The following is a 12,304-nucleotide window of genomic DNA, read 5'->3' as shown; positions in this document are numbered from 1 at the left end:
GGACACCTATATTTACATAATTTGGGTCTGAAGTATACTTTACAATATAGTTTGAGCAACTTGAAATATGTGAGATTTCAGTTATCTGTCTTCTATTTTTTTAGATATGACTGGAACCACTTTTTCACAAGTCCCCTTATTCCAAGTTCATCTAACTTATTTAACAATATGTTGTGGTCTACTGTATCAAACGCTTTAGTTAGATCAAGAAATATACCTGTTGTGTAGTTCCCTTTATCTAATGCTTCTAGAATGTGTTTTGTGAGGTGTGCTGTTGCTGATTCTGTGCTTTTCCCTGATCGAAATCCAAACTGGTCAACAGACAGTAAGTTGTATTTATTTAAATAATTCATTAGCCTATCTTTCATAATAGTTTCTAATATTTTTGCAAAGCATGATAGTAGAGAAATTGGCCTATAATTTTCAATTATTCCTGCATCACCTTTTTTGAAGAGAGGTAGTAATTTTGCATATTTTAAATAGTCTGGAAAGTAGCCCTGCTTGAAAGATTGATTTATAATATCAACTAAAGGTGGAAGTAGGCTCTTGATACAGTCCTTAATTATAAAAATGGGGACTTCATCTAGACCAACTGAGTTTTTGTTTTTCAGTTTGCTGACTGCTTTATAGACATCTTCCTGTGTTGTAGGGAATAACACCATTGAGTGTGATACACCATTATTTGGCTTTTTGACCTGAGGGGCTGTTTGAAAATTTTCCTGTAATTTTATTCCTATGCTACTAAAATAATCATTTATATAGTTTGCCAAATATATTGGGTCTTTTATTAGAGTCCCTTCCTCTTTGATTTTCAAGTTTGACAGATTCATTTTCCTGGTACCAGTTTCCTGCTTCACAATCTTCCATACTGCCTTATTTTTGTTTTCAGCAGAGTGCACTATTTTGGAGTTATGAGCTCTCTTTGCTGCAATCAATATTTTCCTATATGTTTTTCTATATCTTTTATAAAAGAGTGAGAAAGTAGGATTAGTTTGGCTGTGTTTAATGGAGCTCAGGTACTTTAGTGTTTCAGATGATTTTTTGATTCCTTTTGTGACCCACTTGCTTTTTCCTGTTGTTGGTAATGGACATAATACTTTAGGAAATGTTTCTTCAAAATTTAATTTAAACAATGTCATGAAATTTTTGAATTTTTCATTTGCATCTACCTCTGAGTATACTGAGTCCCATGTTTGTCCTGCTATCTGTTTGGCAAACTCATGTCTATTTTTTTTAGAAAAAATTCGTCTGTAAATATGCATTTTCTTTGTTTCTTCTGGAGCCACTTTTATATTAATGATTTGAGCTGAGTGATCAGATAATCCTAGCTCTCCTACCACCACCTCACAGTTTTCTTTGCCTAAATCTGTTAATACCTGATCAACAGCTGTCTTTGAGTATTTTGTTATTCTGGTTGCACTGTTAACCATTGGAACTAAATTGAAACTTTGAGCAAGACTTTGTAATGAGTCCCATGTAGAATCAGGATTCAGTTTATCCACATTCAGGTCTCCACATATGAGAATGTGGTTCTTTGGAGTGGATATCTTGTCAAGAACATGATTAAGTTTGGAGAAAAAGATATTGAAGTCTCCACTAGGAGATCTGTATATATATAAGATAATCAAATTCCTACACCTGTATTGGTCCCTGATTTCAACTGCTGCCAGTTCAAAATTTTGCTCTTCACTGATTACACAGGTGAGGTGGATGTCAGCATATTCCTCAATTGTGAAAGTTGCCATGGTATAAAAATGTGGCATGTACATTAGTAGCTATTGTCATGGTGATACAAGCTAAAGTAAACAGCACAGTGCTGTTGTAAACATGTCATGCATGCCACAGTTTTCCTTCTAGCAATGACCCTCTTTCCATTTACAGGACAAACATTCCTTGACTCTGTCACCATTGGCAATGACTCGTTCATAAGTTCTGATACAATTCTGCATACACTACGATGGGATTTGTTCTTGCTCATATCTTCCAAATGCTGGCAGATACAAATCAACTCATTGGTGTGTTATGTTATACATCTGTGGGTGAATAACATGTCATGACCATCAGGGTTGTCAGTTTCTTGTTGACTTGTTGACCATTTTATGTACACAATACATTCAGAAGAACAAAGTTAACAATGGTCTGTCACTTGTACACAGCAGCATGCACTCCTTGGATTTTTTTCCTCATTTACAATTCACCATCTATATATAAGAATTAGTGGGGAACCAAGGACAGAACCTGGTTTGGAATCAGAGATGCATCTAGTTCTCTAGTAGAATTTTTTGTTCAGTCAATAAAAGGCCTTGACAAAATCACAGAAAATGCCAAGGGGATAATCTTTCTTGTTTAGTTCTACTAGAAATGCATTTGTGAGATTACATATTGCTTTCTCCATTAAGAAGTACGTATGAAAATCAAACTTAGATGTTAATAAAATTATTCTAGGAATGGTGATGTATATTCTAATGTAAGCTACCTTCTCAAAATATTTGAGACATTCTTCACCTACATAAATGATTTACTAGGCACAAAGGAGGACTCTCCACAGTCTTTAATGGTGCTGATGACACAAGTATATTGATAAAGGGCTTTAGAACATCCATATCAGTTACAGTCAGGAGAATAACAGAAGAGGCTTAGAAATGCAGATGAGTCTGTCACTAGAATCAGTTGCTTATCTCCACTTACATAAATGAGTGTTACTACTGCGTACTTAAGTCTTTTTAGTATATACACATTGACTCATTGACTAGTTACTTAGGTAACTCGGGGGGACACCACAAAATCAACACAAGATTTAAGTACTTTGGTTGAAATATTATAATATCCAGAGATTTACTACTTTTTAGTGCTCCTGAAAACAATCTCTTACTATTTGGGAGCTGTGCAGTGGTCCATTGTCTTGCTGAATATATAGGTTGTCTGCAAAGAGAGAGAGAGAGAGAGAGAGAGAGACAGACAGACAGACAGACAGACTTAGAAGCACTTAACTGAACAGCAGGTGCCTGTGTTATTTGCCACTACGAGATGATGGCTTGTGTATCAGATCCCAGTTTTGCCTTGTGTAAAATGTAAACGTTTCCTGCCAACGATGCCCCATTTGCCTAAACAGCATCTCAACATAATGATACTTTGACACTGGTATACCAATATTTACTGCATCTCATATCAGAAGGTGACATGTAAAGGTGAACATGTCCAAAGAGAGAGAGAGAGATGGTACATACAGGATAAGCAGAATCTAAGCACATCATGCAGTTTAAGTGAAATCAAATATGTGCCATGGTACTATACTGTGAAAATATCTGTCCACATATGCATTCTGTGCAAAGGAGAACTAGTTAGTTGCGGCCAGTAGGAGACACTGATTCCAGTCACATCGTTTCATTCCAGCAGCTTTTAGCATCAGTTTATCCTCTCCATTCCCTAATAATAATACTGTGTATTACTAATATTAATAATAATTACTAAGAGGACACTGTTACTTACGTGCTGACTACATTTTCTGTAGAGTAGAGAAACTTCTATGAAAAAGGCCAACAATTGTAACAAAAGAGGAATATAATGAGGTCTACCAGTCAGTGGGTGAAGTAAGAAACCTTGGTGAAGACTGGAGAGTGATAGACATGAAATCCCTGTCTAAAGGACTATGAAATTGAGATTACATACGTGAAATAATATGAATTTTCATATATAAGTGCAAAGCTATGAGTAACATTCATATTGATATTGAGGCAATTGCATTCTAGAGGTTGCAGCAAGATGTACAAGAGTGGAAATCTCAAAATGCAGATGTATCATTACAAAACTCCTCTCTTAATCATAAGCTGAAGTACTTCTTAGCAATCCAGTTTCAGATGACAATAAGAAAGGTATTGGTGGTTTTCTGTAAACAATTTTCAGAGAAGACTTAAGATGGTATACATTCATCATAGACAATATACTCAAGTTGTTGAATACATTGAAGAAATTGTTTGTGATTGTTTAGAAAATGCTGCAGGTTGATATGTTTAAGTGTAACATTCCCTCAAATGATCATAGTAATAGGTAATGCCATTGCTAAGTCACTGTATTCTGTTATGATGCTTTGAACTATTGTAAATAATTGTGAAGCAACAATAAAGTCAGAACTTCCAGTAAAACACTGAATCCTAATGTGTAGTTGCCAGTTTATATTTTTTCCATGGTACCACATACTAAATTATAACAAATAGGTAATATTATATAGTACAGCAAGCATTTTACAGTAAGATTAAGCTATTTTCAGGAAACTAGATATTTGCTTTTGATATTCACTCAGAGACAAACATGTTCAAATGGTTCATGGAAATGAGAACATGTCCATGTTTAAATGTACTTTTTAAAGCAATATTTTCATTGTAAATTTGATGTACAGGTATCAACTGCCTTTGGTACAAAGGAAAGATGTCTGCATTGAAATATGTTATTTTCATTCATATGTATGCCTGAAATAAGTTTTATGTTGATTGTGAAAAACTGCATTTAGTGGACATGTTTGTCTTTGCATGTCACCTCTTCACATGTCGAGGCAGCCTTTTCCTGCTCTCTGAGCATCCAGGGAGCATGTTCTTACTTCCATGCTAATCTTTGGGCACACTCCAGAGGTACATTTATAGTTGGGTGGTGCCTTCTACACACTGAGTGTTTTGCTTTATTGTGGCACCCTTTTACAAACCATAAGATTTTATGATGACTCTTGTCACTGGTATTTTGCTGCCCAAAACGTTTGATTCTTACAGCACTGGGGTTCTTTGAATGTTTGCACAATATGGCCTTGTCACAGTAGCATGTCAAAAGCCCAATACTTGCACTACCTTGAGGATGGAGTGTCTCATGCATGAGACATCAATGATCTGGCAGTGATCAAAAGCATTGATATTTCAAGTCAACTGTCATGCTAATGGTCAATATAAGTTTTGACAACATACCAGTGGTTTGTGTTAAACATTCAATTGACATAAGCAGCCAGATGATGGGAGCTTGATTCCTGAGACAAGTTGCTGAGGATTATTTTCCTAACATTAGTGTTTGGTTGCTAAAGTAACTATAATGATTATCTTCACAATTGCTATCATCAGTCCTAAGATGTGTGAAACAGGAGCTCCCTCTCCCTCCCATTTCCCCTCCCCTACTCCCACCCCTGCTCCCACCCCCGCCCCCACCCCAACCCCAACCCCAGCCCCAACCCCAACCCCAACCCAACCCCTCTTCTCAACACAATGTTGTTCATGGTATAAAAACTTGAAATCATGTCTTGTTATGTATATTACACTTTCAATTAATAGTATAGAGATTTGTAATTGTTTTCCTTGTAGATATTCAGTTTTATACTTTTGTAGGGCTCCATTTGAAAGCTACATCAATGCATCCAGTCATCAATCATTGGTAGTACTTACACTCATGTTGCAGTGGATTTGATTGCATATCCTTTGTATTTAATAATTATTTAGTTTCAGCTCTATCTGTTTGTCCAATTTTTCAGTGGTTGTCAGGGAGAGAGTTTTGTTTCAACATCACTTGAGAGGCCCAGACATACATTTCAGAGATTACTCTATCAACTCTAAGCTAATGGTTGTCATCAAATTATTTATTTTTGTCTTTATAATGTACCATCATACCTAATGATAAACACACAAACCTTTAAATATTTCATGTATTGTATGGAATCAGTAAGAGTGCACAACATAGTTATATGGAATGGATATCAGTTATGGAGTACACAGTTCGTAAACTGTGAGTCCAGATCTCAATGTATTCATTTTACAACTCTAGTGTGACATATTTTGGCCTTCCGATATATATAAATGATAATGGCACATGTCCATAAATATCGTATATCTAAAATCAGAAAATTTGATGTATACTTGAAAACATACTTTGAATATTTCAGTAGATATAAATGCAAGTGTATTCGCTTGACTATACTTAACCATTTAATTATAAGCTTAATGTCTTCATTGTCCCGGAAGTGCTAATAATGAACAAAAATCAATCTAAGTTGCAAACAATAAATTGTAAATGTATAGAACACAAATTTCATGCAAGAAACTGATTACAGCTCCCAAGGATGACTGCATACATCCGTTTCTGTAGCTGCCAGCTCAGTGCAGCTACATTTCTGCAGAAGATTACAGAAGAATCAGTGGAATTTCGTGAACTTGTTCGCCAGTGCCAGGCTGACCCTCGCACGAAAGGAATGCCACTTAGCAGCTTTCTTATTAAACCAATGCAAAGGATAACAAAATACCCTCTTCTCATAAAGAAGGTATACTTCACAATTTAATCCATTCATTAGAAAAACTAGCAATCATTTTCGAGCACTAATGGCTCGAATGTATTTTTGTTCTAAAAATATGTTGTTCTCATTTATTTTCATTCTGCAGCTTTTTCTTGTGAATGTGAGCTGATGATTTGTCCATTCAGTAACTGTGAACATCCTAATTTTGTAGACAAACAATTCCAACCATTTTTTGAGTTCTGGAATTGCAGGAGTCTTTGACTGGGATTGGAATTTGTCCTATTGCATCGTTCCACTTACTCATCAACTACAATGCCAGAAAAAAAAGTAACCCTTTTAGAGGTTTCCAATTCACTCAAAATTTATTGTTGCAACACAGTACATATGGAGTACATGAAATGGTGACATTTAAAGATCAATAGCACAGGTAGTACCAGATATTGACCCATACTGAAACACCCATACCAGAATGTGGTGTAGCCTCCATAGGCGACAATGCAGGCACTGACTCTGGCATGCAGTCAATCGTACAGGTGGCGAATAATGTCCTGGGATTCATTGTACCATGCCTGCTCGACCTCTTCACGTAGTTCTGTAAGACTTGTCAGTTAATGAGTCATGCAAATCACTTCTTGTCTCATGTTCAATTGGAGACAATTCCAGAGATCATGGTGGCCAGGGAAGTTACTGCACATCTTGCAGAGCTTGTTGAGTTTCACAGACAATGTGTGGGCAAGCATTATCCTCTTGGAACAGCACCAACTTCCTGTTGCAAGAACAACAAAATGACAGGTGTAACAACATTTTGCACGTACTGAGCACTAGTTTGTGTCCCCTCCAGAAGTACTGACAGTGAATGGAGCTTATTGTGCCCCAGACTGTAAGGCCTGGGATGGGGCCACTTTGTCTTGGATGAATGAATTCTATGAGACAGCACTCACCAGGTCTACTTTGTATGCACAAACAACCAACACTTGCATGCAGGCAGAGTCTGCTTTCATTGCTGAAGGCCATGGCGCACCATACCATCTTCCAGATTATCCTCTGACTGCACCAGTCGAGCTACACACGTTGATGCTATGGTGTGAGTGGAAGGCAAGCTAGAGGTGTGCGTGCCCAAACTCGCACTGCTAATAACTGGTTCTCAATGGTTTTTGTTGACACATCTGAGCTCTCAAGCCCTCTTATCTGTGCTGTGGTAGCTGTATGATCTGCCACTGCTGCCCTTGCTATACGGTAGTCCTTGTGGGCATCTGTGCAGTGTGAGTGGCCCCAAAACCTTGTCTAAGGGTATGAGGATGTTTACATGAGCACTGATACCAGCATCTTTGCACAACTGACACAGCATTTTCAACTTGGGTGGCAGTTCACTGAAAGGACCATCTCACTCCTTTGCAATACATTGGCTATAGGACACACAAATGTGTACCCGTTGCATGGCTGCTGCTTGCTTCATATGTCTGCACAACACTGAGCCTTCTAACTATGAGCATTCCTTATTAAATGGCGGATACAGATGGTGCTCTGGTAGCTGTACCACTACACTGTCTGTTGGCAGACAACATTCAAACCATTATCCATACAGCTACTATTCCCCAGGTGGCATATGCCATCATCACATCAAAATTGACATCACCTTTCCAGGTGTACTATTTTTTTTTTCTAGCAGTGTATATAGTGCTACGTGTTCTGCTTTGCTCGCTGATTCAGACTGTCTAACTTGGGCCTGAGGCTAACGGTGTTACTGTAACTTGGTACTGACCACATCAAGATTTCAAATTAGGTTTAAAAATAGTAAAAGTCTTCTTATGTGTGTATGAGGTAAGTGCCCAAGGAGATATATTTTCTATAGCAGAGTTGAGTCTCAAATAATATCAATTATGTAATGGGCAATCTTTGGAATTTAAATTACATAAAGACCCCCCATGAACCATGGACCTTGCCGTTGGTGGGGAGGCTTGCGTGCCTCAGCGATACAGATAGCTGTACCGTAGGTACAACCACAATGGAGGGGTATCTGTTGAGAAGCCAGACAAACGTGTGGTTCCTGAAGAGGGGCAGCAGCCTTTTCAGTAGTTGCAAGGGCAACAGTCTGGATGATTGACTGATCTGGCCTTGTAACAATAACCAAAACGGCCTTGCTGTGCTGGTACTACGAACGGCTGAAAGCAAGGGGAAACTACGGCCGTAATTTTTCCCGAGGGCATGCAGCTTTACTGTATGATTAAATGATGATGGCGTCCTCTTGGGTAAAATATTCCGGAGGTAAAATAGTCCCCCATTCGGATCTCCGGGCGGGGACTACTCAAGAGGATGTCGTTATCAGGAGAAAGAAAACTGGCGTTCTACGGATCGGAGCGTGGAATGTCAGATCCCTTAATCGGGCAGGTAGATTAGAAAATTTAAAAAGGGAAATGGATAGGTTAAAGTTAGATATAGTGGGAATTAGTGAAGTTCGGTGGCAGGAGGAACAAGACTTCTGGTCAGGTGACTACAGGGTTATAAATACAAAATCAAATAGGGGTAATGCAGGAGTAGGTTTAATAATGAATAGGAAAATAGGAATGCGGGTAAGCTACTACAAACAGCATAGTGAACGCATTATTGTGGCCAAGATAGATACGAAGCCCACACCTACTACAGTAGTACAAGTTTATATGCCAACTAGCTCTGCAGATGATGAAGAAATTGAAGAAATGTATGATGAAATAAAAGAAATTATTCAGATAGTGAAGGGAGACGAAAATTTAATAGCCATGGGTGACTGGAATTCGAGTGTAGGAAAAGGGAGAGAAGGAAACATAGTAGGTGAATATGGATTGGGGCTAAGAAATGAAAGAGGAAGCCGCCTGGTAGAATTTTGCACAGAGCACAACTTAATCATAGCTAACACTTGGTTTAAGAATCATGATAGAAGGTTGTATACATGGAAGAACCCTGGAGATACTAAAAGGTATCAGATAGATTATATAATGGTGAGACAAGAGATTTAGGAACCAGGTTTTAAATTGTAAGACATTTCCAGGGGCAGATGTGAACCCTGACCACAATCTATTGGTTATGACCTATAGATTAAAACTGAAGAAAATGCAAAAAGGTGGGAATTTAAGGAGATGGGACCTGGATAAAATGAAAGAACCAGAGGTTATACAGAGTTTCAGGGAGAGCATAAGGGAACAATTGACAGGAATGGGGGAAAGAAATACAGTAGAAGAAGAATGGGTAGCTTTGAGGGATGAAGTAGTGAAGGCAGCAGAGGATCAAGTAGGTAAGAAGACGAGGGCTAGTAGAAATCCTTTGGTAACAGAAGAAATATTGAATTTAATTGATGAAAGGAGAAAATATAAGAATGCAGTAAATGAAGCAGGCAAAAAGGATAACAAACGTCTCAAAATGAGATCGACAGGAAGTGCAAAGTGGGTAAGCAGGGATGGCTGGAGGACAAATGTAAGGATATAGAGGCTTGTCTCACTAGGGGTAAGATAGATACTGCCTACAGGAAAATTAAAGAGACCTTTGGAGAGAAGAGAACCACTTGTATGAATATCAGGAGCTCAGATGGAAACCCAGTTCTAAGCAAAGAAGGGAAGGCAGAAAGGTGGAAGGAGTATATAGAGGGTTTATACAGGGGTGATGTACTTCAGGACAATATTATGGAAATGGAAGAAGATGTAGATGAAGATGAAATGGGAGATAAGATACTGCGTGAAGAGTTTGACAGAGCACTGAAAGACCTGAGTCGAAACAAGGCCCCCGGAGTAGACAACATTCCACTGGAACTACTGACGGCCTTGGGAGAGCCAGTCCTGACAAAACTCTACCATCTGGTGAGCAAGATGTATGAAACAGGCGAAATACCCTCTGACTTCAAGAAGAATATAATAATTCCAATCCCAAAGAATGCAGGTGTTGACAGATGTGAAAATTACCGAACAATCAGTTTAATAAGCCACAGCTGCAAAATACTAACACGAATTCTTTACAGACGAATGGAAAAACTAGTAGAAGCCGACCTCGGGAAAGATCAGTTTGGATTCCGTAGAAATACTGGAACACGTGAGGCAATACTGACCTTACGACTTATCTTAGAAGAAAGATTAAGGAAAGGCAAACCTACGTTTCTAGCATTTGTAGACTTAGAGAAAGCTTTTGACAATGTTGACTGGAATACTCTCTTTCAAATTCTGAAGGTGGCAGGGGTAAAATACAGGGAGCGAAAGGCTATTTACAATTTGTACAGAAACCAGATGGCAGTTATAAGAGTCGAGGGGCATGAAAGGGAAGCAGTGGTTGGGAAAGGAGTGAGACAGGGTTGTAGCCTCTCCCCGATGTTATTCAATCTGTATATTGAGCAAGCAGTAAAGTAAACAAAAGAAAAATTCGGAGTAGGTATTAAAATCCATGGAGAAGAAATAAAAACGTTGAGGTTCGCCGATGACATTGTAATTCTGTCAGAGACAGCAAAGGACTTGGAAGAGCAGTTGAACGGAATGGATGGTGTCTTGAAGGGAGGATATAAGATGAACATCAACAAAAGCAAAACGAGGATAATGGAATGTAGTCGAATTAAGTCAGGTGATGTTGAGGGAATTAGATTAGGAAATGAGACACTTAAAGTAGTAAAGGAGTTTTGCTATTTGGGGAGCAAAATAACTGATGATGGTCGAAGTGGAGAGGATATAAAATGTAGACTGGCAATGGCAAGGAAAGCGTTTCTGAAGAAGAGAAATTTGTTAACATCAAGTATAGATTTAAGTGTCAGGAAGTCATTTCTGAAAGTACTTGTATGGAGTGTAGCCATGTATGGAAGTGAAACATGGACGGTAAATAGTTTGGACAAGAAGAGAATAGAAGCTTTCGAAATGTGGTGCTACAGGAGAATGCTGAAGATAAGGTGGGTAGATCACGTAACTAATGAGGAGGTATTGAATAGGATTGGGGAGAAGAGAAGTTTGTGGCACAACTAGACCAGAAGAAGGGATCGGTTGGTAGGACATGTTCTGAGGCATCAAGGGATCACCAATTTAGTATTGGAGGGCAGCGTGGAGGGTAAAAATCGTAGGGGGAGACCAAGAGATGAATACACTAAGCAGATTCAGAAGGATGTCGGTTGCAGTAGGTACTCGGAAATGAAGAAGCTTGCACAGGATAGAGTAGCATGGAGAGCTGCATCAAACCAATCTCAGGACTGAAGACCACAACAACAACAACAAAGACCTCATTGATGTCTTGAGCGTGTCGTTCAGTTTTGCTGGTTTCTTGAACTTAAATAATTTCAATGAAATTTTCTTTTTTCTGTGTTCTTTTGTATTTATCTTTCTTCTTAGTTTCATTAATAATTGTCACATAAATTACTTAACATATAAATGTAGAAATGCTCTGGACTATTATTGACTGTTCCTCTTGCAGTTTAAGGAAAGAAAGAAATTTGGTGTATTTGGTTTTCATATGAATATTCCTGCAAGTTTCCTTATTGATTTGTTTTCAAGGACTATTTGTAATTTATTCACTCCTGATATTAGTTTTTAGTTCCTGTCATTTTGTGTTGAACTAATATCATGAATCTGCTGTATCAATCTACAAGACTTTCACAATGTTATCACATTTATTGAACAAAGCAGTGCCTTTGTCAAGACTATGGATTTGTTTTCAGGAGAGAGAATTTTGAATCCTATCTGCTAATGGTCATTCTGCTTTAAGTTTTCCATGGTTTCCTTAAATTACTTCAGACATTTAGAGGCACAGTGCTTCAACAAGGTTTGTCTCATTCCTCTCCTCTTACTTTGCAAAATGGAATAGGAGGGGGTAATGCCCACTGCGTCCGTGGTATTTTTTGGTAAAGTTACATGTGCACCCCCTCTCATTCTGTCTGGCAAGCACCTCACGGAGCTCAGTATTCATTTGCTGGGTATGGGCTTAGCAAACCCGGGTTACTTGAGCAGGTGACTGGTGGTGAAATGTTGTGTGTCACAGGAAATAGAGATCTTAGTTCAACCACCCAGACTGCAAAGTTGGTAAAATGTGTATAAAAAACCTCTCTCAAGG

At 38.4% G+C, this 12,304-nt stretch overlaps 1 protein-coding gene across 6 annotated transcripts in view; it reads left to right on the top strand.

Moving 5' to 3' along the window:
- The window catches only part of LOC126461919 (intersectin-1), a 310,794-nt gene that overhangs the window by 240,970 nt on the left and 57,520 nt on the right, over positions 1-12,304 (top strand). For all 6 annotated transcript variants that reach the window (XM_050096034.1, XM_050096037.1, XM_050096036.1 and 3 more), the window contains one exon: positions 6,080-6,286. In XM_050096034.1, the coding sequence (XP_049951991.1) occupies positions 6,080-6,286 (207 nt within the window). The remainder of the gene's footprint in view (positions 1-6,079; positions 6,287-12,304) is intronic.

Source organism: Schistocerca serialis, chromosome 1 (genome assembly GCF_023864345.2).
Source record: "Schistocerca serialis cubense isolate TAMUIC-IGC-003099 chromosome 1, iqSchSeri2.2, whole genome shotgun sequence".
Taxonomy (NCBI): Eukaryota; Metazoa; Arthropoda; class Insecta; order Orthoptera; family Acrididae; genus Schistocerca; species Schistocerca serialis.
Note: the sequence above shows the minus strand (reverse complement) of the source record. Positions and strands in the feature narration are given on the sequence as shown.